The sequence below is a fragment of the Balaenoptera ricei genome, chromosome 13 (genome assembly GCF_028023285.1).
Source record: "Balaenoptera ricei isolate mBalRic1 chromosome 13, mBalRic1.hap2, whole genome shotgun sequence".
Classification (NCBI taxonomy): domain Eukaryota; kingdom Metazoa; phylum Chordata; class Mammalia; order Artiodactyla; family Balaenopteridae; genus Balaenoptera; species Balaenoptera ricei.
Genome location: NC_082651.1, coordinates 31,256,409 through 31,278,929, shown reverse-complemented (window position 1 = coordinate 31,278,929; position 22,521 = coordinate 31,256,409). Strand labels below are relative to the sequence as shown.

General features: G+C 48.8%; 4 protein-coding genes across 6 annotated transcripts; 2 read left to right on the top strand and 2 right to left on the bottom strand.

Annotated features, from left to right (window-relative positions):
- The first annotated feature begins 7,946 nt into the window (after positions 1–7,946).
- INO80B (INO80 complex subunit B) lies at positions 7,947–10,754 on the top strand. Of its 2 annotated transcripts, none has more exons than XM_059942529.1 (5): positions 7,947–8,072; positions 8,289–8,496; positions 8,714–8,832; positions 9,003–9,172; positions 10,133–10,754. In XM_059942529.1, the coding sequence occupies exons 1-5, from the start codon at positions 7,964–7,966 to the stop codon at positions 10,661–10,663; spliced, it is 1,137 nt and encodes a 378-aa protein (XP_059798512.1). In that variant the 5' UTR covers positions 7,947–7,963; the 3' UTR covers positions 10,664–10,754. The 2 variants fall into 2 exon arrangements, with proteins under 2 accessions (XP_059798512.1, XP_059798513.1); XM_059942530.1 differs by having other exon boundaries at positions 7,949–8,072; positions 8,304–8,496.
- Positions 10,755–10,982: 228 nt separating this feature from the next.
- Positions 10,983–13,696, top strand: WBP1 (WW domain binding protein 1). The gene is made up of 4 exons (XM_059942531.1): positions 10,983–11,477; positions 12,455–12,557; positions 12,677–12,853; positions 13,026–13,696. The coding sequence occupies exons 1-4, from the start codon at positions 11,409–11,411 to the stop codon at positions 13,424–13,426; spliced, it is 750 nt and encodes a 249-aa protein (XP_059798514.1). The 5' UTR covers positions 10,983–11,408; the 3' UTR covers positions 13,427–13,696.
- A 169-nt stretch (positions 13,697–13,865) lies between these two features.
- MOGS (mannosyl-oligosaccharide glucosidase) lies at positions 13,866–17,650 on the bottom strand. Of its 2 annotated transcripts, XM_059942525.1 has the most exons (5): positions 17,152–17,650; positions 16,740–16,966; positions 16,051–16,247; positions 15,208–15,819; positions 13,866–14,982 (listed from the first exon to the last, which is right to left on the bottom strand). In XM_059942525.1, exons 1-5 carry the CDS (start codon positions 17,501–17,503, stop codon positions 14,076–14,078), a joined length of 2,295 nt encoding a protein of 764 aa, XP_059798508.1. In that variant the 5' UTR covers positions 17,504–17,650; the 3' UTR covers positions 13,866–14,075. The 2 variants fall into 2 exon arrangements, with proteins under 2 accessions (XP_059798508.1, XP_059798507.1); XM_059942524.1 differs by having other exon boundaries at positions 13,866–15,819.
- A 1,080-nt stretch (positions 17,651–18,730) lies between these two features.
- On the bottom strand, positions 18,731–22,090 carry MRPL53 (mitochondrial ribosomal protein L53). The gene is made up of 3 exons (XM_059942532.1): positions 21,462–22,090; positions 21,250–21,362; positions 18,731–21,157 (listed from the first exon to the last, which is right to left on the bottom strand). Exons 1-3 carry the CDS (start codon positions 21,551–21,553, stop codon positions 21,024–21,026), a joined length of 339 nt encoding a protein of 112 aa, XP_059798515.1. The 5' UTR covers positions 21,554–22,090; the 3' UTR covers positions 18,731–21,023.
- Positions 22,091–22,521: the final 431 nt, after the last annotated feature.

Below are 22,521 nucleotides of genomic sequence, written 5' to 3'. Positions count from 1 at the left end.
TAGCTTTAGACAGTCCAGGTTAGAACTGCTCTGCTATGCCAAATTACTCAACATTCTTTTAGAAAACCTAACTTAAAATTACTTTGGCAAAAGGGGAAATTTATGGCTTAAGGAACAATAATGTCCAGGGGTCAGGCTTTAGTTGTGGCTTGACCCAGGCATTCAGCGTCACAAGGATTCCGTCCTTCTCCTTCATCTGGCTCTATTTTCCTCCATGTTAGCTTCACTCTCCACAGCATAACAAGATTGTTGCCAAAAATTCTGGGTCTATAATATTTTCAGACTTAAATTCAGCAGAAAAGGGAGCATCTGTTTCCTGAAGCTCCTACACATGTCTGGGATTCACTATGGGCCATTTGGGATGATTTAACCATCTCAAACTAATCACTGTAGGCAGAGGGGTGGCCAGACCTGAACCAATCACTGTGGCTAAGGAGGATTCTATTTGCCAGTTGGCCAGGCCTAGGTCACTTCCCACTCCTGGAAACCAAATGGAACTCAGTGAGCTGGGAGAGAGATGGGGGAGGAAGATGTGGTTTCTGAAAGACTGTTTCAGGTACTACTACCAGAAGGTGAGGGAATGGATGCTGGACAGGAAAAACAACAAACATCCTTGACATACAAAAGTGTACATGGAGAAGGGAGTTCTTCTGTCAGTAGGAAAGGAAGATCAAAAGATTTTATAAATCTGTGGCCTCTGAGATAAACCTCAAAGAGGAGTGAGGGGAAAGGAAAGGCATTGTTTCTGAATTTCGTCAAATATCTATTGTCACTCCTCTAAACTGTAAGCTCCCCAGGGAGGGAGAGCCTGTCTTGTGCACTGCTTTATGCTCAGTGCCTGGCACATAGGAAGTACTCAATAAACCATCAGTTGAAGTAAATGAACAAATGAGATGCCTAAAGAAAGCATACAGATTTGAGAGTGCTTGACTGGGATGAGCCATGCTGTTGGACTAAAATTGTTCATTTCGAATGTTTGGCTTTTAGCAGCAGAATGCTTTTTTCTCCAAACGAAATCTCACCTGAAACATGTGAAATATAATCAGAGCTGCTGTGATAGAAGCAGGGGCTGGAGCCCCACGTCTTGTCCTCTCCAGAGGCCCTCAGCTGCACGCGGGGACACACACACACACACACACACACACACACACCTGTGGGACATGGGCCCTAAGGAAGGGTTTAAAAACCCCTGACAAGAGCTGGAGGAATGGAAGGCATTTGGAAAGGAAGTAGAGCTCAAATCCTGCCAGAGAATTTGCACTCGATGTGACTGAAGATTTTGGGAAAGGAGTGACACAACCAAAGTTATATTTTAGAGATCATAGTCTGGCATCCATTTGCATAAATCATTTGGAGGAGGTTGTGACTGGAGTTTGGGAAGCCAGCTTACACTGTTCTCAACCAATGGTAGAGAAACAAGGGCCAAAGTTTCTGTGGAGTTATTATTTTTTAATTAAATTCTTATTTGAAAACACACATACAGTTTTTTAAAACAAACTTTATTCTACCACTTAAAAAATAATACAAAGTAAAGAATAAATGAACAAAAGCACACTTTCCCCACCATCAGAGAAAAACACTGAGACAGCCTGGTACCATGGCATGCTGATGCCTTACACTGGTTTGTGAGAGACAATTGCTGAATTTTCTGGAATTGTGCATTCCAGCTGTTAAACACAGCTTTAATTAATAATTGAATCATAAAAACTCACAACTAAATAAATTATATTAAAGCAAAGGTGATAAAACTCAAAACTCATCACTTCCTAATTATTTTACTGCATTTTCCCATTATCCCTTGAGGTTGTTTACATCTATAGTGTCCGTATGGTTGAAATGCTATGTCATGGTGTGCTACTACATGTCTTGCCAACACTGTGCTCAGTAATGAAATTGGCCATGGTGGACTCCCACAACAGAAATAGACGAACACTGTAAACCAGGGCTATTTTTTTTCCCTGGGGAGATTTCGTTAAATATTTACCCACAGACCACTTGTTCACTGCATAATATTTCCAAATTTTTCCTTTTCTTACATCTGTATCTCTCTCTCCCCAACTATGAAGTAGATATTTGGGAAGGGTTTATTAGCCACCCAGCATTCAAATTATCTTCCTATTTCTACACAGACCCCTACTGTGGACAACTCTGGTAGGCTGAGGCTCTACCCTCTTTATGGCAGCTGGAGAAGGACATTCATCCTCCCTCCCGCTTCTTCACAGCCCATGGGTAGGCAGTTGGCCTAAGCCAACCAACTGGAATGCTACCAACTGGACTTTGAATCTTGAAAGAGTGAGAACAAGACCCAGGGAGAATTCATGAGGAGTGGCTGGCTCTGCTAGCAGGGAAATCCTCATCAGCAGGTTCCTGTGGTGAGACTTTGGTGTGGCCTCAGCATAACCTCAGCCATATGTCCCTAATGCTTGGCCTCCCAAGTGTTCCCACCCCTTATCCAGGGAGAATACAAGATGAACCTGAAACATTTTGTAGTGCTGGGAAGTAAGAAAGTGCTAAAGGAATGATGGAGATGTGTCAGAAGGACACAGAAGTCATCTTAAAGAAATGCCCACTGACCAAATCTGGGACAAATTTAAGCATCAAAATAAATAATAGATTACAACTCATTGAATGAAACAGGAATCTATACCGATACAAATAAATACATATGAAACTGAATGTAAGGAGAAAAGAAATCTTCACTTCACCATAGAATGCCAACTAACACATGTCGATGGAATAACGGGAGTAGAATACCACTTGGCAATTATTAAGGTAGAACTGATTCATACAATATTCATCAATGGCTATTAAGCCTGGTGGGTGGAAGTTTGATATAGGGGACAGGATATCAGAGTAGTTTCAGAGTATTTCTCCAGAAAATACTCATTAACTACAAAGTTGAAAATGGTGACTTTGTCTAGTGGTTAGGACTTGGCGCTTTCATTGCTGGGGCCTGAGTTTGATCCCAGGTTGGGGAACTAAGATCCTGAAAGCCACACAACATGGCCAAATAAAAAAATTAAAAAACAAATAAGAAAAAAAGAAATGGTGACTTTACACTGGAGAAAACTGGCAGACACCACCTTGAGCAGGTGATCAAGTTTAGCATCATCAGTGGTGGGATAAGCTGACGTCATGTGCCCCCTGATGTGATACACTGAGAAGAACACAGCATAATATTTTTTGAGTAGTACTCCTGCCAAGAATTTAAGAGTCTTGACTTGAAGAAAAACCAGATGGATCCAGGTTGAGGGACATACCACAGAATCAAAGGCCTATACTTTTTAAAATTGTAAAGGTCACAAAGGATAGGGAAAGAGTGAGGAAATGTTCTAGCAGATTAAAGCAGATCAAAGAGATATGATGAGGAAATGTAATGCATGATCCTGGATTTGAATCCTGGCCTAGAAAGGAAAGGGAGACATTGGGAAGTGGGTGAAATTTGAATGGGATCTGTGGATAGGATGGTAGTATTGTATCAGTGTTAATTTCCTGATTGGGAGGGTTGCACAAAGGTTATAGAATTGTGTACTTGTTTTTGAGGAAATACACAGTGAACTATTTAGGGGTGAAGTGGCATCATGTCTGCAACTTGCTCTCAGAATGATCAGAATAGGAATAATGATAATGGAGAGGAAGAGGAGGAAATAGTAAAGGTTAATAATTGTAGAATCTGATTTAAGGAGCTAAGAGAGCTCTATGTACTCTTCTTGCAACTTTTCTGTGAGTTTGAAATTATTTCCTCAAAAATTATATTTAAAAAATAAGCTAAGAACTTTTTCAGAAGGACAAAATTCTTCCTTTCAGCCTACAAACCTGCTCAAACCTCTCTGACACTAAACAAAGCAAAACTAAAAACAAAACAAAATAATGAAGTCCATAGCTACTTACTGTCACCACTTCCTCCCTGCTGGGCATCAGGATGTTGAGGAAACACCACTGGGCCTAGTGTCAGGAAGTCTCTATTTGATGCTGGCTCTGCCACTCCCTAACTGTGTGGCTCTGGCCAAATCATTTAACCTCTCTAAGCCTCAGTTTCCTCATGAGGGAACAATAGCATCTCCCATATGGAGCCGCCATGGGGATCAAGGGAGGGAAGGGATATGAAAGCAAGTTATAAGCTCTAATATGTTTGACAAATACTAACTGCAGGTGATCCCTCACTTTAACTCCTGGTGATACAGGACTATTGCCTTCACTCCCTGCTAGAATGCATACTCTGCTTGGAGCTCAACCTAGCCTTCACAGAACTGTACACGGTTCATCATAGCCTTCGTCTGCTGATAATCTCTGCCTTTGGGTACCTTTATTGCCTCTTTTGATCTCTTCCCAACACTGCCTGTCCCTCTGCCTGCCTGTTCAGGACCGGTGTCCACTTGGGTTTGTTCCTGGTCCTTTCCTCTTCATCTGCTTGATCATTCTGGAATGTCTCATCTATTCCCATCCCTTGAGGGGGACCTCCATTTTTATGCTGATGATGATGCCCCAAATCACACCTTCTGCATTGGCTTCTCCTTCAGTATTACATCTCCATCTGGGCATTCCCACATGCACTTTATTTTATTTTATTTTTATTAATTTTTATTAGAGTATAGTTGCTTTACAATGTTGTGTTAGTTGCTGCTGTGCAGCAAAGTGAATCGGTTATACGTATATATATATATATATCCACTCTTTTTTAGATTTGCTTCCCATTTAGGTCACCACAGAGCACTGAATAGAGTTCCCTGTGCTATACAGTAGGTTCTCATTATTTATCTATTTTACACATAGTAGTGTATATATGTCAATCCCAATCTCCCAATTTATCCCACCCCCCTTTCCCCCTTGGTAACCATAAGTTTGTTCTCTACATCTGTGACTCTATTTCTGCTTTGCAAAAAAGTTCATCTGTATTATTTTTTCTAGATTCCACATATAAGCAATGTTATGCGATATTTGTTTTTCTCTTTCTGACTTCACTCTGTGTGATAATCTCTAGGTCCATCCACGTCTCTGCAAATGGCATTGTTTCGTTCCTTTTTATGGCTGAGTAATATTCCATTGTATATATGTACCACATCTTCTTTATCCATTCCTCTGTCGATGGACACTTAGGTTGCTTCCATATCCTGGCTATTGTAAATAGTGCTGCAATGAATATCAGGGTGCATGCATCCTTTCGAATTCTGGTTTTCTCCAGATATATGCCCAGGAGTGGGATTGCTGGATCATATCGTAGCCCTATTTTTAGTGTTTTAAGGACCCTCCATATTGTTCTCCATAGTGGCTGTACCAATTTATATTGCCACCAATTGTGAAAGAGGGTTCCCTTTTCTCCACACCCCTTCCAGCATTTACTGTTTGTAGATTTTTTGTTGATGGCCATTCTGACAGGTGTGAGGTGATACCTCATTGTAGTTTTGATTTCCCACATGCAATTTAAATTCACCTTGGGTAACACTAAATGATTTTCTTCTTACTTGCTTCTCTTCCTATGTTCTAATCTTTATTTAAAACACTATGGGGACTTCCCTGGTGGCGCAGTGGTTAAGAATCCGCCTGCCAATGCAGGGGACACGGGTTTGAGCCCTGGTCCGGGAAGATCCCACATGCCATGGTGCACGAGCCACAACTACTGAGCCTGCGTGCTGCAACTACTGAAGCCCGAGTGCCTAGAGCCCGTGCTCCGCAACAAGAGAAGCCACCACAGTGAGAAGCCCGCGCACCGCAACGAAGAGTAGCCCCCGCTCGCCGCAACTAGAGAAAGCCCGTGAGCAGCAATGAAGAACCAACGCAGCCAAAAATAAATAAATAAATTTATTTAAAAAACAAAACAAAACACTATGTTCTCTCTAATACTTGTGCTAGAAATATAGAAGTCATTTTAAAATTTTTATTTATTTATTTATTTATTTTAGCTGAGCTGGGTCTTAGTTGTGGCATGTGGACTTCTTAGCTGTGGCGTGCGGACTTTTTTTTTTTAATATTTATTTATTAATTTGGCTGCGCTGGGCCTTAGTTGTGGCATGTGAACTCCTAGTTGCTGCATGTGGGATCTAGTTCCCTGACCAGGGATCAAACCCGGGCCCCTTGCATTGGGAGGGCAGAGTCTTACCTGCTGAACTACCAAAGAAGTCCCTAGAAGTCATTTATTATTGTTGCTGTTTGCTTTTTGAACATCTACTATGTGCCAGATACTACCCTAGGTACTTTGCATTCTTGATTTGCTTTATTCCTTGAAAGAATCCTATGCAGGAGACACTACTTCATTCCATTTTACAGAGCTGGAATATGAGGTTCAGAGAGCTTAAATAACTGTGAACCCAAGGTTACATAGCCAATAAACTGGAATTTGATAATAGGCTTCTCCGACTCCAAAGTTCATTCTCTTAACCTTAATCACTATACTACATTGACTTCTTCCTGAATTCTCATATATAATTGTTCATCAATTCCTTTCAATTTCATCAATGAAATGTCTCTTGAATCAGTTCTTCCCTTACTATGTTCACTATTGCTACCTTGTTCAGACATGTATCCCATATATATTATATACAGTGCTTTTTTCTAATTATAAATGTGATATATAGGCTGTAAGAAAATTCATTACAAAACTTACTAAGCAGTATTTTTAAATGAAGAAAAAAAAGAGAGAGAGAGAAAAGAAAAGGAAAGGAAAGGAAATTCACTACAGATCTAGATAGTGAAATTTCCCCAACCCCAGCTTCCAAAGGTAATCACCGTTAACAGTATAGTATACATTCCTTAATGTTTTTTCTGTGAATGTAGTAGCATATTATGCCTTTTTAAATGGGATCACCACAGGACTTCCTTGGTGGTGCAGTGGTTAAGAATCCGCCTGCCAATGCAGGGGACACAGGTCTGACTCCTGGTCCCAGAAGATCCCACATGCTGCAGAGCAACTAAGCCGGGGCGCCACAACTACTGAGCCTGCATGCCACAACTACTGAACCCCGCGTGCCTAGAGTCCGTGCTCCTCAACTAGGGAAAGCCCTTGGGCAGCAACGAAGACCCAGTGCAGCCAAAAATAACCAATTAATTAATTTAAAAAAATTAAAAAATAAATGGGATCACTTCATCTTGAAACTTGCCTTTCTTATTTCATATGTCAGCACATACAGATCTACTTTGTTCCTTTTTTTTTAATTAGGTAAAACATACATGTTTTAGACAAAGTACAATAGGCACAAAAGGGTATATTATGAATAATAAGTCCCTTCACCCTCGTTCTCCCAACTATCCATTGGAATTGCTGCCACCAGTTTCTTGGGTAGCCTTCTGGGGCCTCATTTCTTTTAATGGCAGCATAGCTTCCCACTGTATGGATGTATCAAATCCCTGTACCAAATTATTTTGGTTTTTCTTTAGAGGCAGACTTAGATTGTTTCCAATGCTATTACCCACTTGGATATAAATTCCATGTCAATCTTACCAAGTACTTATCAGCTCTTAGCTTTTGTGTTCCAGATTGGATAGATGCACCATAATTCATTTATCCATTTCTCTACTGATATAGAATTTAGGCTTAAATATCATTTGCCCTGCTGGTAGGGCACTTGTGCTGTTAAGCCCTTCTGCCGTTTTGCCGGCAATACACTTTCTTACGTACTCCACCAAATTGTAAGCTCCTCAAAGGCGGAGAGAAGTGTTCATATTCATCTTTGTATTCTCATAGCCTAGCCCCGAATTTGGTCTGGAATATACGTTCATCACGCTTGAGTGTAATAATAATTGAATCGCCCGCGCGTCTTATCTCGATTGTTTGGATGCGGAGCGAGCAGAAAGCCGTGGCCCTCTGACCGCTCCCGGTCTCAAAGAGCCCGGAACCCTTGTTGGAAGGAGCGTTGTTTCTTCCGGAGGATTTTTAACCGCAAAGCTTGCCCCGCACAAGCATGGTTGCTACGCACCGGAAGTACCCGGTTATTTGCTGGGATAAGTTGTTCCGTGGGGCGGAAAAGGTATGTCTGCTTGTGTTCCGATTATTTTCAGCCCCTTTTCCTTGCAGGACCCCATGAGTAAGCTGTGGCGGCGCGGGAGCACCTCTGGGGCTATGGAGGCCCCTGAGCCGGGTAAGCGCGGATCGATAAAGCAACTTAGGCCTTCGCAGAAAAGGAGTCCCTTTCTTGCTCCTCCGAGCTTCCTGGGTACTTCGCCACAGGTGGGAAGGAGAAAGGCGGGGCTGTTGTTATGGTAACAGCGAATACCGCGGGAAGAGTAGGACCCCTCAGGGGTATTGGGTTCTTCTGGGCTTTCCCTGACCCGCTCCTGATGTACACCGTTGACAGGCTCTCCTTCTGCAGGGGAAGCCCTGGAGTTGAGTTTGGCGGGTGCCCACGGCCACGGAGTGCACAAGAAAAAGCACAAGAAGCACAAGAAAAAACACAAGAAGAAACACTACCAGGAAGAGGAGGCTGGGCCCACGCAGCCGTCTCCTGCCAAGCCCCAGCTCAAACTCAAAATCAAGTTGGGCGGGCAGGTCCTGGGCACCAAAAGGTGAGGCCAAGAGAGCCGAGGTTTTACTTGGGGGACTTCAGGAGCAGGTAGAGATAGAAGCAGAAGCTGGCTGCGCTTTTCAGAAGACAGAGAATGGACGCTGTGACTGCAGGGCCCAGGTTAATGCAGCAAGAACCCAAGAGGGTGTAGGGAAGGCTGGATGTACTGAGCAGGAGGAGACAATTGCTCAGCTTACAGAGTGGTTGCTTCTCTGCAGTGTTCCTACATTCACTGTGATCCCTGAGGGTCCTCGCTCACCCTCTCCCCTTATGGTTGTGGACAATGAAGAGGAACCTGTGGAAGGAGTCCCCCTTGAGCAGTACCGTGCCTGGCTGGGTGAGAAGGGTCTGGAGGTGGGGAAACTGGGTTTCTCATTATACCTGGTTAAGGGAAGAGGGTTCGTTCTGAGGAAGGTGAGAATTTTGCGTGTCCCAGTATTAACTTGGCCAAATTAGGGTTCCCCATCTGAACAATTCCACTTTTAGCTCTCCAACTTTCCTTTCCAGATGAAGACAGTAATCTGTCCCCCTCCCCACTGCGGGACTTGTCCGGGGCCTTAGGGGGTCAGGAGGAAGAGGAAGAACAAAGGTGGCTGGATGCCTTGGAGAAGGGGGAGCTGGATGACAATGGAGATCTCAAGAAGGAGATCAATGAACGGCTGCTCACTGCTCGACAGGTAAGTTAGTTCATTCTTTATTTGCTTGCCAAATTTATATTGAGAACTTTCCATGTCCCAAGAACTTTGCTAGGCAGCAGGTATATCAGCAGTGGAGAAAAGACAGACAAGGTTTCTGTTCTTATGGAGCTGGTATTCTTGTGCAGTAAATAAATAATTTCGAAAAACTGTAAGGTTTATAACAAAAATAGGGTGATGAAATAGAAAGAAGTAGAAAAGAAACAACATTAGATAGGGTAGTCTGGAAAGACCTCTCTAAAGAGATAACATTTACAATACCAGAGGAGCTTTCCCGGCAGAGAGACCAGCAGGGGCAAAAACTCTGAGAGCGGAACATGCCTAATCATGTTCAAGGAGAAGAATAAGTGTGACTACCACAAAAGGGTTGTTTACAGAGAAGTGATGTATTTGATTTGTATTCCAGTAGATTTCTTTGGTTTCTTAGTGGTGGTAAGGGATAGAAGCAAGACCAGGTAGGAAGCTGTTGAAGTAGGTAAGAGATGGTGGTGGCTTGAACCAAGGTGAAATGGTAGAGATGGAGACAATCAGATGGATTCTGGATATATTTAGGAAACAGACACTTGTTGGGGGAAGGAGAGGAATCAAGGATAACCGTTAGTTTTTGGCTTGAGCAGTTATCCAATTGATGCTATCCATTGAGATTAAAAGATTCAAAACAACAACAAAAAAGCCTCCAGGGAGCTGGTACAGAGTTTTGGTACACAAGGCAGGAAGGTAACATTACTAATACTTTTCCCCTTGAGAGTCAAGGATCTAAAGCTGGAAGTCTGGAGACCTGAGAGGAGGCAGTATTAAGGGCTCCTGGAGAGGGTGCTCATTTCACCCCTTCTCTCAAGGCCTGTTCTCCTCAAGACCCTGCTTTTCATGTCCCCTCTTCCCCTTCCCCCGTTCAGGCAGACCTCACTTCTCTATTTTGACATCTCTTCCGTCTCTCCCTAGCGAGCTCTGCTGCAGAAGGCTCGAAGTCAGCCTTCCCCGATTCTGTCACTACCTGTGGCTGGGGGCTGCCCGGCCCCTGCTCTCACCGAGGAGATGCTGTTGAAGCGAGAGGAGCGGGCACGGAAGAGGCGGCTGCAGGCGGCTCGGCGGGCGGAGGAGCACAAGAACCAGACTATTGAGCGCCTCACCAAGACTGTGGCGCCCAGCGGGCGGGGAGGCCGAGGGGCCGCGCGGGGCGAGAGGCGGGGAGGGCGGGCCGCGGCCCCGGCCCCCATGGTGCGCTACAGCAGCGGGGCACAAGGTTCCACCCTTTCCTTCCCACCTGGCGTCCCCGCCCCCGCGCCTGTGTCTCAGCGGCCATCCCCATCTGCCCCTGCTCCTCGGTGCTCTGTCCCCGGCTGTCCACATCCGCGCCGCTATGCCTGCTCCCGCACAGGCCAGGCACTCTGCAGCCTTCAGTGCTACCGCATCAACCTGCAGATGCGGCTGGGTGGACCTGAGGGCCCCGGATCCCCACTTCTGGCTTCTTAAGGCCCTCACCCAATCTGGATTCTGTGCCTTCTCCTCTGTCCCCGGCTTTCAGTGTCTTCCCCACCCTATTAAATTTCATCCAGTGCCTTGACTTGTACAGAATTGGGGTAATGGGGTATGGGTAGGCCAATTCCGCGTACACACATCTTGCCCCCACCGGAGCTTGCGTCGACGCCTGGGAAACGTCCACCAGGCCCAAGAACGGTAGCCAGCCCGCGCCCAGACTCCAGCCGACATTTGTGACCCTGCCTCTTCCAGGAGGATTACCTGGCGTGGTTAAGCGTTTGGCGTCATCTGGAAAATAGGGCTCAAGCCAATCAGCGGGGACTTTGCTGTTCTGGACGGCCGTTCATTGGTTGATAACGCAAAGCCTGTTTTGTTGTCCGTATTGGCTGTTGTCGCTGTCAGTCAGGGCCATGGGTCGAACCTTACCCCACTCTTTGTCTGTGCAAGCTCTTGTTGTCTGGGAGAGTGGCGGAGGCGCTGCTGTAGATTGGTCACAGGGAGAAGCCTGTGATCTTTCCTATTGGCCCATCTGTCGGAGGGTGATGTGGATTGGTAGGACGGAACAACCTGGGTGCTAGTTGGCAGAGCTCTCGCTGGATGGAAGGTCCGGTCGCGGAGTGATGGTGGAGGCAGCGGAGATGGGCCGGGCAGGGACCATGGCGGTGGCGGCAGAGGTGGCAGGGGCGGGGTGGCTGGCGGTAGAGGAGACTGTGGCCTTCAGGGGGCTGTAGGCGGAGGCATGGCTCGGGCCAGCGGCGGGAACGGCAGCGAGGAGGACTGGGGGGCACTTCGGGTGCCGCAACAGCAGGTATCCCAACAGCTCCAAAAGCCTATCACGACAGCCATTTATTTCTCGTTCCCCTTTCCTTGTCCCTGCCTTTTGGGGGGTGGGGGAGGAACTCACGGAGCCAAAGGTACTGCGAAGTTCCTAGATATGTTCCTTGCACTCTTTGTCTAAACTTTGTAATGTACTGTAGATGCAGTTGACTTTTGCCTGCAGCTTCATAGACCCCCATCCCGTGGCTGCAGTGGAAGCTTGCAGTGGCTCTTCAGTGACCAGAGGCATAGCGAGGCCCCAGGGAGGCTCCCTCTGTTTTGCAACTGTTATTTGTGATGTTTTTCTATGTGCCTATTGTCACAACCGAGTCTGGCAGCGTCTTCTCTTGAGGGAGCAATTTGGAGAAGAGCTGGACTCCAGACTCGCGCCTTGGATGCCATCCTTTAGCACCCGCAGCAATCCCATCTGGTTGGGAGCCCTGCTCTGGGTCTCACACTGACCCTCCTGTACCCTAGGAAGCCTGAGACCCAGGGGTGGAAAGATCCAGCTTGGGAGTGGGAATTGGCAGACCATGGGGAGTGATGATGAAAACGGCTTTGGAAATTACCTTAAACTCCTTACCCATTGTCTGAGACTTTGAGATAGCTCAGCCTGTCTTCTGGCTTCTGCCAAAATACTCCCTTAACAGAAAACACCCTGGGGAGCCAGACCTGAGTATGAGATAAGTCTCTTATATGCAGAGCTGAAATCTGCCTCTTTGTATGTCCACACCTTGCATCTTAATCTTGGTCTCTAGACTGACTCTTGCTATTCCAGATCCTCTTCCATGCTGGCAGCCCTTCAGATTTGGAACACTCCTCTCAGCATCACTCTTCCCTCTCCCCATAGATTTCTATGAGCTAAACTTGGTTCACAGGGTGGGATTGTGTATGTGTATGCAGGGGTTGGGGATGGACAGTGCCTTGGGCTGGAACCTCCCTTGGTTCTAAGTGCCTCCTTGCTCCCAGCTTCGAGAGCTGTGCCCAGGAGTGAACAACCAGCCTTACCTCTGTGAGAGTGGTCACTGCTGCGGGGAGACTGGCTGCTGCACCTACTACTATGAGCTCTGGTGTGAGTCTTCAAGAGGGCTCTTCTTGGGTCCTTCTGCCCACCTGCCTTTGGACCTCAGCCTTCAAGGACCCTTCTCTGCCTGGGAGGTATCTAAGACTCTCCCTCCTCACTTCCTGCAGGGTTCTGGCTGCTCTGGACTGTCCTCATTCTCTTTAGCTGCTGTTGCGCCTTCCGCCATCGACGAGCTAAACTCCGGCTGCAGCAACAGCAGCGGCAGCGTGAGATCAACTTGTTGGCCTACCACGGGGCATGCCATGGGGCTGGCCCTGTCCCTCCCGGTTCACTGCTTGATCTTCGTGAGTGACTTGAGGCTCTGGGCTCACTACCAGTGGTCCCTCCCAAAACAGGACCCTGATTCATCCCACACTCCCTTTTCAAACATTTCAAAGCACACTTTTTGCTAATAGGAAAGAGACCACCACCCCACCCCTTGTTGCCTTCCACCAACCATGCCATTCTCTCCTGCAGGCCTCCTCAGCACCTTCAAACCCCCAGCCTATGAGGATGTGGTTCACCGCCCAGGCACACCGCCGCCTCCTTACACTGCAGCCTCAGGCTGCCCCTCGACTGCTTCCAGTGAATGCACCTGCTGCTCCTCTGCTTCTAGCTGCCCTGCCCACCAAGAGGGAACAAATGTGGAAGATGTTTCCTCCCACCAGAGTGACCCTCCTCATCAGGAGGGTGAGCCTGGGGCAGGGGTGAGCCCTGCCCCCACACCACCCTTCTGCCGCTATCGCCGCCTGACTGGGGACTCAGGTATTGAGCTCTGCCCTTGTCCTGACTCCAGTGAGGGGGAGCCAGTCAAGGAGGCTAGGGCTAGTGCCACCCCACCAGATGTGGAGGAGCAGTCCCCTGTGCACGGCCCCTAAATCCTGTGCCCCAGGTCTCTCCTGTGGGGCTGGCTTCCAATGAAGGGGACATCCCATAAGCAATTTGGGGAGGGTGGGTGGCTTACTTGCCCACCAGAAACAGCCCTGCTCCCAACTCCCTGAGTTCTCCTTGGCCTCTCCCTGCCCTCCTAGAATCGGTCTGAAAGGGCTGGAGTCCTGAAGAGAAGGGCAGTGTTTGGGGGACTGTGCTAGCTCTATCTCCTAAGACATACACAGGAGCCTTTGATCTCATTAAAGAGATGTGAACCAGCTGCTTGTGGATTTGGGTGGACTAGTGCTCAACTTACTGCATTGCACTTGATTGGAGGGGACAGTCAATGGCCACTTTTTCCACCTACTCTGAAGGACAGCAGGCAGCCCTAAGGCCTGGACTGAGCTAAGACCTCTTGGCGAGGCAAAGTTGGCAAAAGCAATAGAGTTTGGCATGGTTTTCCCATTTATTTAGAAAAATAGACTCTGAATTCACATTCACTCAAGGGCTATGTGGGATGTCAGTAAGGAGACACCTGAGATGAGCTGAGGAGGGTTTGAAGCACTGGTACCTGAGGGCTGGGGGCAGAAGTGAGAGACCTTGTCCCTCGACTCCAGAGTGGCCTAAGAGGCCTGGCTCCCCTCCCATGTTCCCCCTTCAGTAGTCTTCAGCCATGGCCAGTAGGACAAGGCTGGTCCAGCCCTGGAAAGGGCGGCAGCCCATGCCTCGCCCATCCTGGTCACTGTATTGCTCCCACAGGAAGCCCGTGGCCTGGTACTGCCGCCTCACATTGCCCACCAGATTGGTACGGAGCTCTCTGTGGAGCTTGGCAGCACGGGCCTGGTAGGGACCCTCCAGATGCCCGTAGTAGTGAAGAGCCCCCAATGCCAGGTAGTTGACATTGAGCCACACAGCACCTCGCCAGTAGGGAGGATCATGCTCTGAATTGCGCTGGCTGTAAAAGGGGCTGGTTGCTGCAAGGGAGCGCAAACCAAAGGGGCTCCAGAGCTGGCGGCTATCAGCTAGAACATCCAGCAGGGGCCCAAGGCGGGATGAGTTGGGGTCCAGCAGCCTCAGCAGGAAGGGGAAAAGACTGACATAGCCCAAGGCATCCACATATTGTAAGCGAGGGCTGGGCCGGCCCACCACTCGCACCAGCCCCTGAGGGGGTCTAGGCTTCAGCTGCACTGCTTTTGTGTGATTCCCAAAGTCTGCAAAGACTCCTAGCTCTGGGGCCCAATGCAGCTCATCCAGGCTCTCCTCTGCTTCCAGGGAGGCAGCCAGTGGGCCCAGCTCTGCAGCTGCTTCAGCCTCTCCCAGCTGCTCCGCTAGCTGCATCAGCACACGGGCACCCAGTGCCACCCAGCACCGCAGGTCCAGGTGCCGCTCAGTGGGTGAAGGGTGTGAAGCCCGGGGATAGTCATCCAACCCTGAAGGCAGCGTCTTGGGGTTCAGTAGGGTTGGCAAGGCTGGGTCCCGGCCCCGCCAGCGGTAAGATAGTGGCACTGGCCCTGCCTGGCTCTGATGAAGCCAGGAGAACCAGGCACGCAGGCGGGGGAAGGCCCTGCGGAGGAAGGCATAGTCAGCAGGGTCACCACCCTCTAGCATGTGGGCTACAGGCAAAAGCAGAGTTGGGGGGTTGGCGTGGGCTGTCCGTTGCACCAGGAACTCTGAGGGCACCCGGGCTCGGGCCTCATCCCCCAGCACCTGCTCCCGCCCAATCCAGCCGTCAGCATTTAGCAGCCCCAGCCAGTGGCCTACGGCCTCCCGGGTGAGCCGGGGATCCCACCGTTGGATCACCAGCTGGTGAAAGCCCTCGTCCCACAGGAAACCTCGAGGGAAGAATGACCGGGAGGGCACTGCTGTGAAAAGAGGGACAGGTGGAAAGAGGACTGGGTCCACCTTCTGCTTAGACCCCTCAACCTCCATGTCTGGCAACACCAGACCCTGTCCATAGAAGTAGCCAATACCACCAAGAAGACCACTGAGGGCAACCTGACCCAAAGCCTGCTCCTCAGGGCTCAGGCCCTTCTCCTTCAGCCGGAAGGTCTTCTCAAAGCGCTCTCTAAAGGCTTCAGCATGGCTTTCCAGGGCCTGGGTCAGCAGGCTGCCTGCCAGCTGCTCTAGGGCTTGGCTTCCTCCTGCCTGGGCACTGCCTGATTCAAACACCAACTCCACAGAAAAGGGGACTTTCAGTGTCACCTGTTGTATCAAAAATTGCCCTTGTCCCTGTCCTTGCCCACTTGGGCCTCTGTCCTCCCACTTCAGAGATCCTGGCAAGCCGAGGTAGCGTTCAGGGGAAGCCCCTGGGGGCCGATGCTGAAACCAGTTATTTAGGCGGCTCTTCACCATCTCTGTCAGCAAGGGAAGTCCTGGGTTGGAGGACCAGAAGACATTGTAGCTTGAAAGGAAAAAGATAAACAGGAAATATTACTCAGGAGGAAGTGGTGGGGATTATAAAGCGAAAACATGAGGTGATCAGGAGTCAGGATGGGAGAGTCTTGGCAATGCAGGGAACATGGAGCCTGGTGAGAAGGGAAATACCTGGTGAAAAGAGGGTAGAATGGGGGAGATGGAAATCAGGCTAAGTCAGCATCCATACCACCACCCCACACTCTCTTCCCCCAGTTACCTGCCATACTTGGGGGCTGTATCTCCTGGACTGGTTGGTGGCATAAGTGTAAAGCGGAAGTCACCAAGTTCACTGGTGTGTCCACTGATGAACTTCAACTGCCCCTTAGCCCCAACCTCTGGCACTAGGACTTCTTTGCCATCTGTTACCACATAGAAGAACAAGGACACCAAAGGGAGAGCAGAGGTACTTGAGGCCTGGGAGACCAATGAGGACATAAAAACACAGCATTAGGTTAGCAGTCTCTCCCCTGAGAATCAGCCTTAGGGATAGGGACACCAGGTGAGAGCAACATAGTAAACAACATACATCTAGCAGTGTTGAGGGTCACTGAAAGTAAGCACCAGTGGGATGAGATAAAGAGCTCTGCACAGGGTTCTCTGGGAAATAATAGTACTTTTGTCCCATGTACTATGCTAAGAACTCAACATATTATTTCCTTTAATTCTTACAATTCTGTGAGTTACGTACTATTTTTATTTCCACTTTACAGACAAGAAAACCAAGGCTTAGAGATAGTAAAAAGAGATGGTCATACAGGCAAGTGTTTAAGGCAGGCAGCAGATTCGAACCAGGCAGCCAGGCTCAGAGACCCTGCTATTAACCCCCACTTTATCCTGCATTTGCACGCAGCAAAGGAAGGGTGGAGGAAGTCTGGGCTGGGGGAAGGGTGTCCTGAGGGCCCTGACCTGAGGCTCTACAGTCACTCTCCAGCTCCAGTTCCCTCCGTGTTGACCCCCAGGCCTCTTGACGAACTCAGTGGTGAGCCTTAAGGCCCCATCCTGGATGTGTTGCCGCCCGAAGGAGAGACCGTCGTGGAACTCCCAGCCATAGGGACCCACGCCGTCCCCCTGCTCACACGTGTGCCTGAGCTTAGGGGTCCCCGGGGTGGTGCCTTGCTGCGCCCACATCAGTCCTGGGGGTAGAATGGCCAGGTAAGTCAAAGAGAGCAGAGGACCTGTCCCTCTGGGTCGCCGAGAACTTCAGGGTCATCCCTCTTGATAACTCTCCTGATCCACTCCTCACCACCCTTGATCTGGCGCGAAGCTGGGGCGCCCAGATTAAGTGCCCGCCTGCCTGCCCGCCCCGGGTCCAGGTTACCGGTGAGGAGGGGCTGCGGACTGCGGGTCTTCATGCCGAAGTAAACGTGAGGGCGGTAGGTGCCCCAGAAGAGGTCCGGGGCCACGGCGGGGCTGGAAGAGTCGGGAGGCAGCGCCGGGGGCGCGGAGTGCAGCGTGACAGCCCGCCGCGCACGATGCCATGCCAGCAGCCAGCATCCCGACAGGCCCAGGGCCAGAGACAGGACCACGACGGCCAGAGCCGCTCCCGCAGCCGCGCCCCGGGCCCTGCCGCCCCGGCCTTCCCGTCGCGCGGGGCCGCCCCGAGCCGCCCTCTCAGCGGTCCGCGCTCCGTCTGCCGGCGCCCCGCGGCGCCGCCGCTCGCCCCGAGCCATCCTTGCACGGAAATGGGCGTCGCGGGGACCCGGAGAGATGGCAACAGAGCCCGGGTCCCGGCTCGCCTCCCAGGATCGCGCGCAGTGCCTGGAACACCACTGATATGTCAGCCGCACCCACCGGCCCGTGCCTCCCCCTCCGCTTCCGCCGGAGGTCCCGCCCCGCCACGTCAGGTTAAGCCCCACAGCATCTCAACGCGGCGTGGCGTAGGGCTGGTCCCTGGGGTCGGCCCTCTGGGCCGCGTCCACTGGATCGGTGTTTATTTGGCGTTCTCACGCAGTTGACAGGCTAGTAGGAAAAACCAATCTCACATTTGTCTTTTTTTTTCTTTTAATAACTACTGTATATTAAAAGCATGAGACGCTGTCCTAAGTGTTTTACATTTAACCGCTCCCCATATCGCCCCAATCAGGTGCCTGAAAACCGTGGCCTAGAAAGTTCAAGTAACTTGGCCCTGGCTACAGAGCCGGGAAGCGGCTATCTTGGAACCCAGGTGTATCTGAATCATATTGTCCACACCTATGCCTTCTTTACTAGTGAAATGGAGTGGATTCAAGAGGATCTGTGATTTTAGATGTCATACCTCCACTCAGTCTAGGATTCCTTATCTAGATAAACCCTACAAGGACCATAATGGTGGTGGCTGTACTTTTTTTTTTTTTTTTTTTTCCTTTTCTACAACCCAGGAAGCAAAGGCGCTTAGGGGAAAGATTGCTTATGTCCAGGTCAGGGAAGGCTTGTAGGAAAGAGGTAGCACCTGCACCTGATGTTGTCCTAGAAGAGCCAAGATTACATTTGATGATGGTTCAGAAATGCAACTTAGATTCATAGTTACTTCTCTCCAACAGCTCAGCATAAAAGGTGTTTTCATAAAGTACAAATCTCCATCATCCTCTAAAAAAACCCTACTCCACACCCTTATGCTATTCTAGCTATTATCACACCTCCCATCCAAACTCTAATTATATAAAACTACTACTTTATGCTGCACACCCACTTCTTCTTTCACTATAATCTGACTTCTGGCCCCACCCTCCACTAGTAGACTTTTTACTCATTTAACAATCACCTTCTGACCAAACCCAATGGTCCGTCCTTTCTTGCTACCATTGCACCTGGTCCACACCTAGTCAATATATTGTAGCACTTAGTACACACACCTGAGTTTCACCATTCATCTTTGTATCTCAGTACTAATCAGTTGAAGTCACAAGGTTGATGCTAAATATTGGTAAATTCAACAAAAGTTTATTGCACACTCTGTATCAGGCACTATGCAAGGCGCGGGGGACACAGAGAAAACAGCCCCAACCTCAAGTTCACAATCTATAAGCACAGTGCCGGCACTCAATCCGTGTTTACAGCAGTGTTTGAACCATCCCTGTTTTTACAGATGAGAGTAGTTAATCTGGCCAAGGATAATAGCCAGTTAACCATGGACCTGGAGGACTCAAATCTAGGTTGTATCCTTTCGTCACTAAAGAGGCCTATAACATACGGCCTCTTAGATACTATGCTATGCTCACCCAATATTATAGGCAGTTTACAGATATCAATTTATTGATTGATTGATTGATCTTTGGCCGCACTGCATGCAGGGATCTTAGTTCTCTGACCAGGTATTGAACCCGTGCCCCCTGCAGTGGAAGAGCAGAGTCTCAACCACTGGACCACCAAGGAAGTCCCAGATATCAATTCATTTAATCTCTCAACAGCTCTATGAGGTAGGTACTATTATCCCCATTTTACGAATGAAGAAACAGGCACTGAGAGGCTAAGTAATGTGTCCAAAGTTACATAGCTACTTAAGGGAAAAGCTAGGATTCAATCCCAGGAATTCTGGCTTTTTACTACACTATACTGTCTCCTGATAGTTTTCTTTCTTTGAGGGGAGAGGGGGAAAAACCAGTCCTTTGAAGATATCCCCATTTTAAGAGAGAAGTAGTATAGTAATGGGGTAGGAGGAAATATATTTGGCAAAGTACACAGCAGCCAGTGTCCACAGATTCTTGATTGCCTAGCTGAACATTCTGAAGTTTTTCTCTAAACCAGTGGCTCTCAACCATTTTTTCCTACAACCTGCGGTAAGAAATAATTCTATACTGCAACCAAGTACATGCAGATAGACACACATACACATACTTTATATAATACCTATATCTATATTCATGATTATATGCTTAAAACTTAAGTTTCTTAAAGAATACTTCCCAGTCCATGTGCCATCTACTGATACTTTTTATTCTATTTTACTTTGTTTTTTAAAGGCTGATTTAACCCCCTAAATTGACTTCATGATCCACATTAATGGGTGGTAACCTAGTATGAAAAACACTTTAGGCAGGGTGCCTAAAAAGTACTTTAGGCACTGTTCTCTGAAACAAGTTGTAATAATAAAACCAATGATATGCTTTGGAAAGATAAAAGTAAGCAGCAGCAAAAACGGTTAGCAAAAAGGAGACCAGGTGGGAGAATGCAACAATAATACAAGAGAGTGAATGGAAATGTAGAGAACATTTCAGAAGCTTTTGTTCAAGACAGAATATTATGAACTTACTGACTGGATACGCAGGGAAAGGGAGCGGGCAGAACCAGAGATAATGCTGTGGTTTCCAGCTCAAGTGGCTGAGCAGATGAAGTGCCTTTTAAAGGAATGAGGAAGTCAGGAGAGGAGGCAAGTACAGTTGACCCTTAAACAATGGGGGTGGGGATGGGAGTTAGGGGCCCAACCGCTCCACAGAGTTGAGAATGGGGGGATAACTTTACAGTCGGCACCCACAGTTCCACAACCGCAGATTCAAACAACCACGGATCGTGTAGTACTTGTACTATGTATTTATTTGAAAAACAGGCATGGAAGAGGACCTCTGCAATTCAAACCTGTATTGTTCAAGGGTCAACTTTAGGGAGTATATAAGATTATCGGGTTAGGGTTAGACAAAGAGTGTTGGTGGAATTTGGAGAAAATTGGTAGTAAGTACCCTGACTATAGCACAGAATTTGAGATTAGAGCCAAACAGAAATGTAGGGTTTAACCCAAGAGGGTAGTTCAAGTCATGACAGAATATGAGATGCCCCAAAAATAAAAGAAGAGAAAGAAGGAGAGTAGTATGCCTTTATGGTTAAAAGAAGAAAAAGGACCTGAGCAGAAAAGAAGTTACACAAGGGAGGGAATTAAGAGTGGCAGGTGCTACTGAAATGGAAAAATGAGGACTAAGAAAACAGCACTTCTAATAAGAGTAAGAGGTACCTTGAGTAGTGTTGGAAGCAGCCAAATTCAAAAGGGTTAAGCAGTGAGTGATGGTAAGAAAGTGAAATAAATTCAAATTTGTCCAGACCCCTCCCCATCTTGTCTCGTCCCAGAAACACTGGCTGGATTTGTAGTCACAGGGCTCTTTCTTTTTTCTTTTGCGCTCTGTGGTCTTCCAAATAGTGATTTGAGTAATTAAGTCAAGCTCTTCTTAGATGTGTCCTTAGCAGTCTTAGGTGAAAACCTGCTTGTTGGTCTCTTCCGCGCTGTCAGCGCCCGGTACTGGCGCCCGGCTTGTCCCCGCTCCCCGTCGCACCCCTGGCCTGGATGTGGGAGGCGAAGGCAGAGAGCATTTCCTGGGCGGTGAGGTGCGCGCCGCGCATAATCAGGCGATGCCCGTCTCCTGGGGAAGAAACAAACGAGTCAGGCACCGGGAGGACGGCGGGGCCGGCGCCGAGAGCTAGCGACTCCCTCCCGACTCCCAACCGGACCCACCGAACAGCACGTCCACGCAGGGCTCGGAGCCGTCGTGTCTCACGTCCGCAATCACCGAGCAGTTGAGGTTGGTGCAGCGAACTTTCTCGCTGCTCACGGCCTGGAGGAAGGTCCTGCGGTGAGAAAACGGCGTGAGCGCCCGGCAGAGGGGGCTAGACCCCCGGCGGGAGGAAGGCGAGCCCCTTCGCGTCCGCACTCCTTCCCCCTCGTACCTTGTCGACTCCACGTTCTTCTCGAAAGGGCAGAATTGAACCCGAACCTGCTTGACAGAGCGGAGTCCGAGCCGAGCCAAGGCCGCTGCCATGGTGACCCCCACCCCGGAAGGACTCGTGCGGGCGGAAGTGTCGCTAGTGCGAGACGCTGTGGGCTGCTACGCGCTTCCGCAGTCCCCCGACCTCCGCCTCGTGCGGCTTCTCTGCCACGGTCGGTGGTGCTGGTCCCCAGGCCGCCGCCCTGGGCTCCCCAGCCGAGAAGAGGAGGAAGGCCAGGAGGGAGACAGATGATTTCGGCACAGGGTATGGGGCGGCCAAAGTACGCGGTCAGTAAACACTACCTGTCATTAATAGCCCCCTTTACCACGGTGAAGACAATAAACAGGGCAAAAGCCGTTTGCACCTGGCGCCGATAACACGTCTTTTGCAGCCTTTACTCCTCTGTACCTTGCTGTGCCAGATCTACGTTAACACCGTCTTAAGTGCTGGTCCCTTCCAATGAGAGGGCACCACCACGGCAGGGATTATAAACCTACCAGAGGGTAAACTCCACTCAGGTAGTTTAAGATTAAACACGTGGAACTCTGGAGTAGCGAAGCTTACACGTGAAGGTCCTACAGCCCAATATTCTTTTTTTTTTTTTCCCCAATATTCTTAAATGACTAAAAATAGTGATGGGGAGGGGAGTGCAGGGTACTATTATATAGTATACGCCGTGGGACTGATTTAGGTGTAGAAATTCCTATTCCATCTCTGTGGTTCCTGATGAATTAACTTTGTAGTAGTGTCCCGAACTTTCTGTGTTTAGCCTGGCTCCAGGGACTTAAGAGGAAGTGGCATCTAGGCTCCCTGCTTTCTATTGCTTTTTCTCTTTCCCTTTCCCCTGGGATCCAACCCTAAAGCCTTACTCCCAGCATCTAGCCCCTTACTGCTAGTGTCTAGCTCTGAGATGTCTTCACTGATGGGGAACTAAGCCCAAGCTTCCCAAGGATGCTGACCTCCAGGTTTCTAAATCCAGGCTCTGTGTAGCTTGTGGTTCTCAGGTATGCTTTCTTCCAAG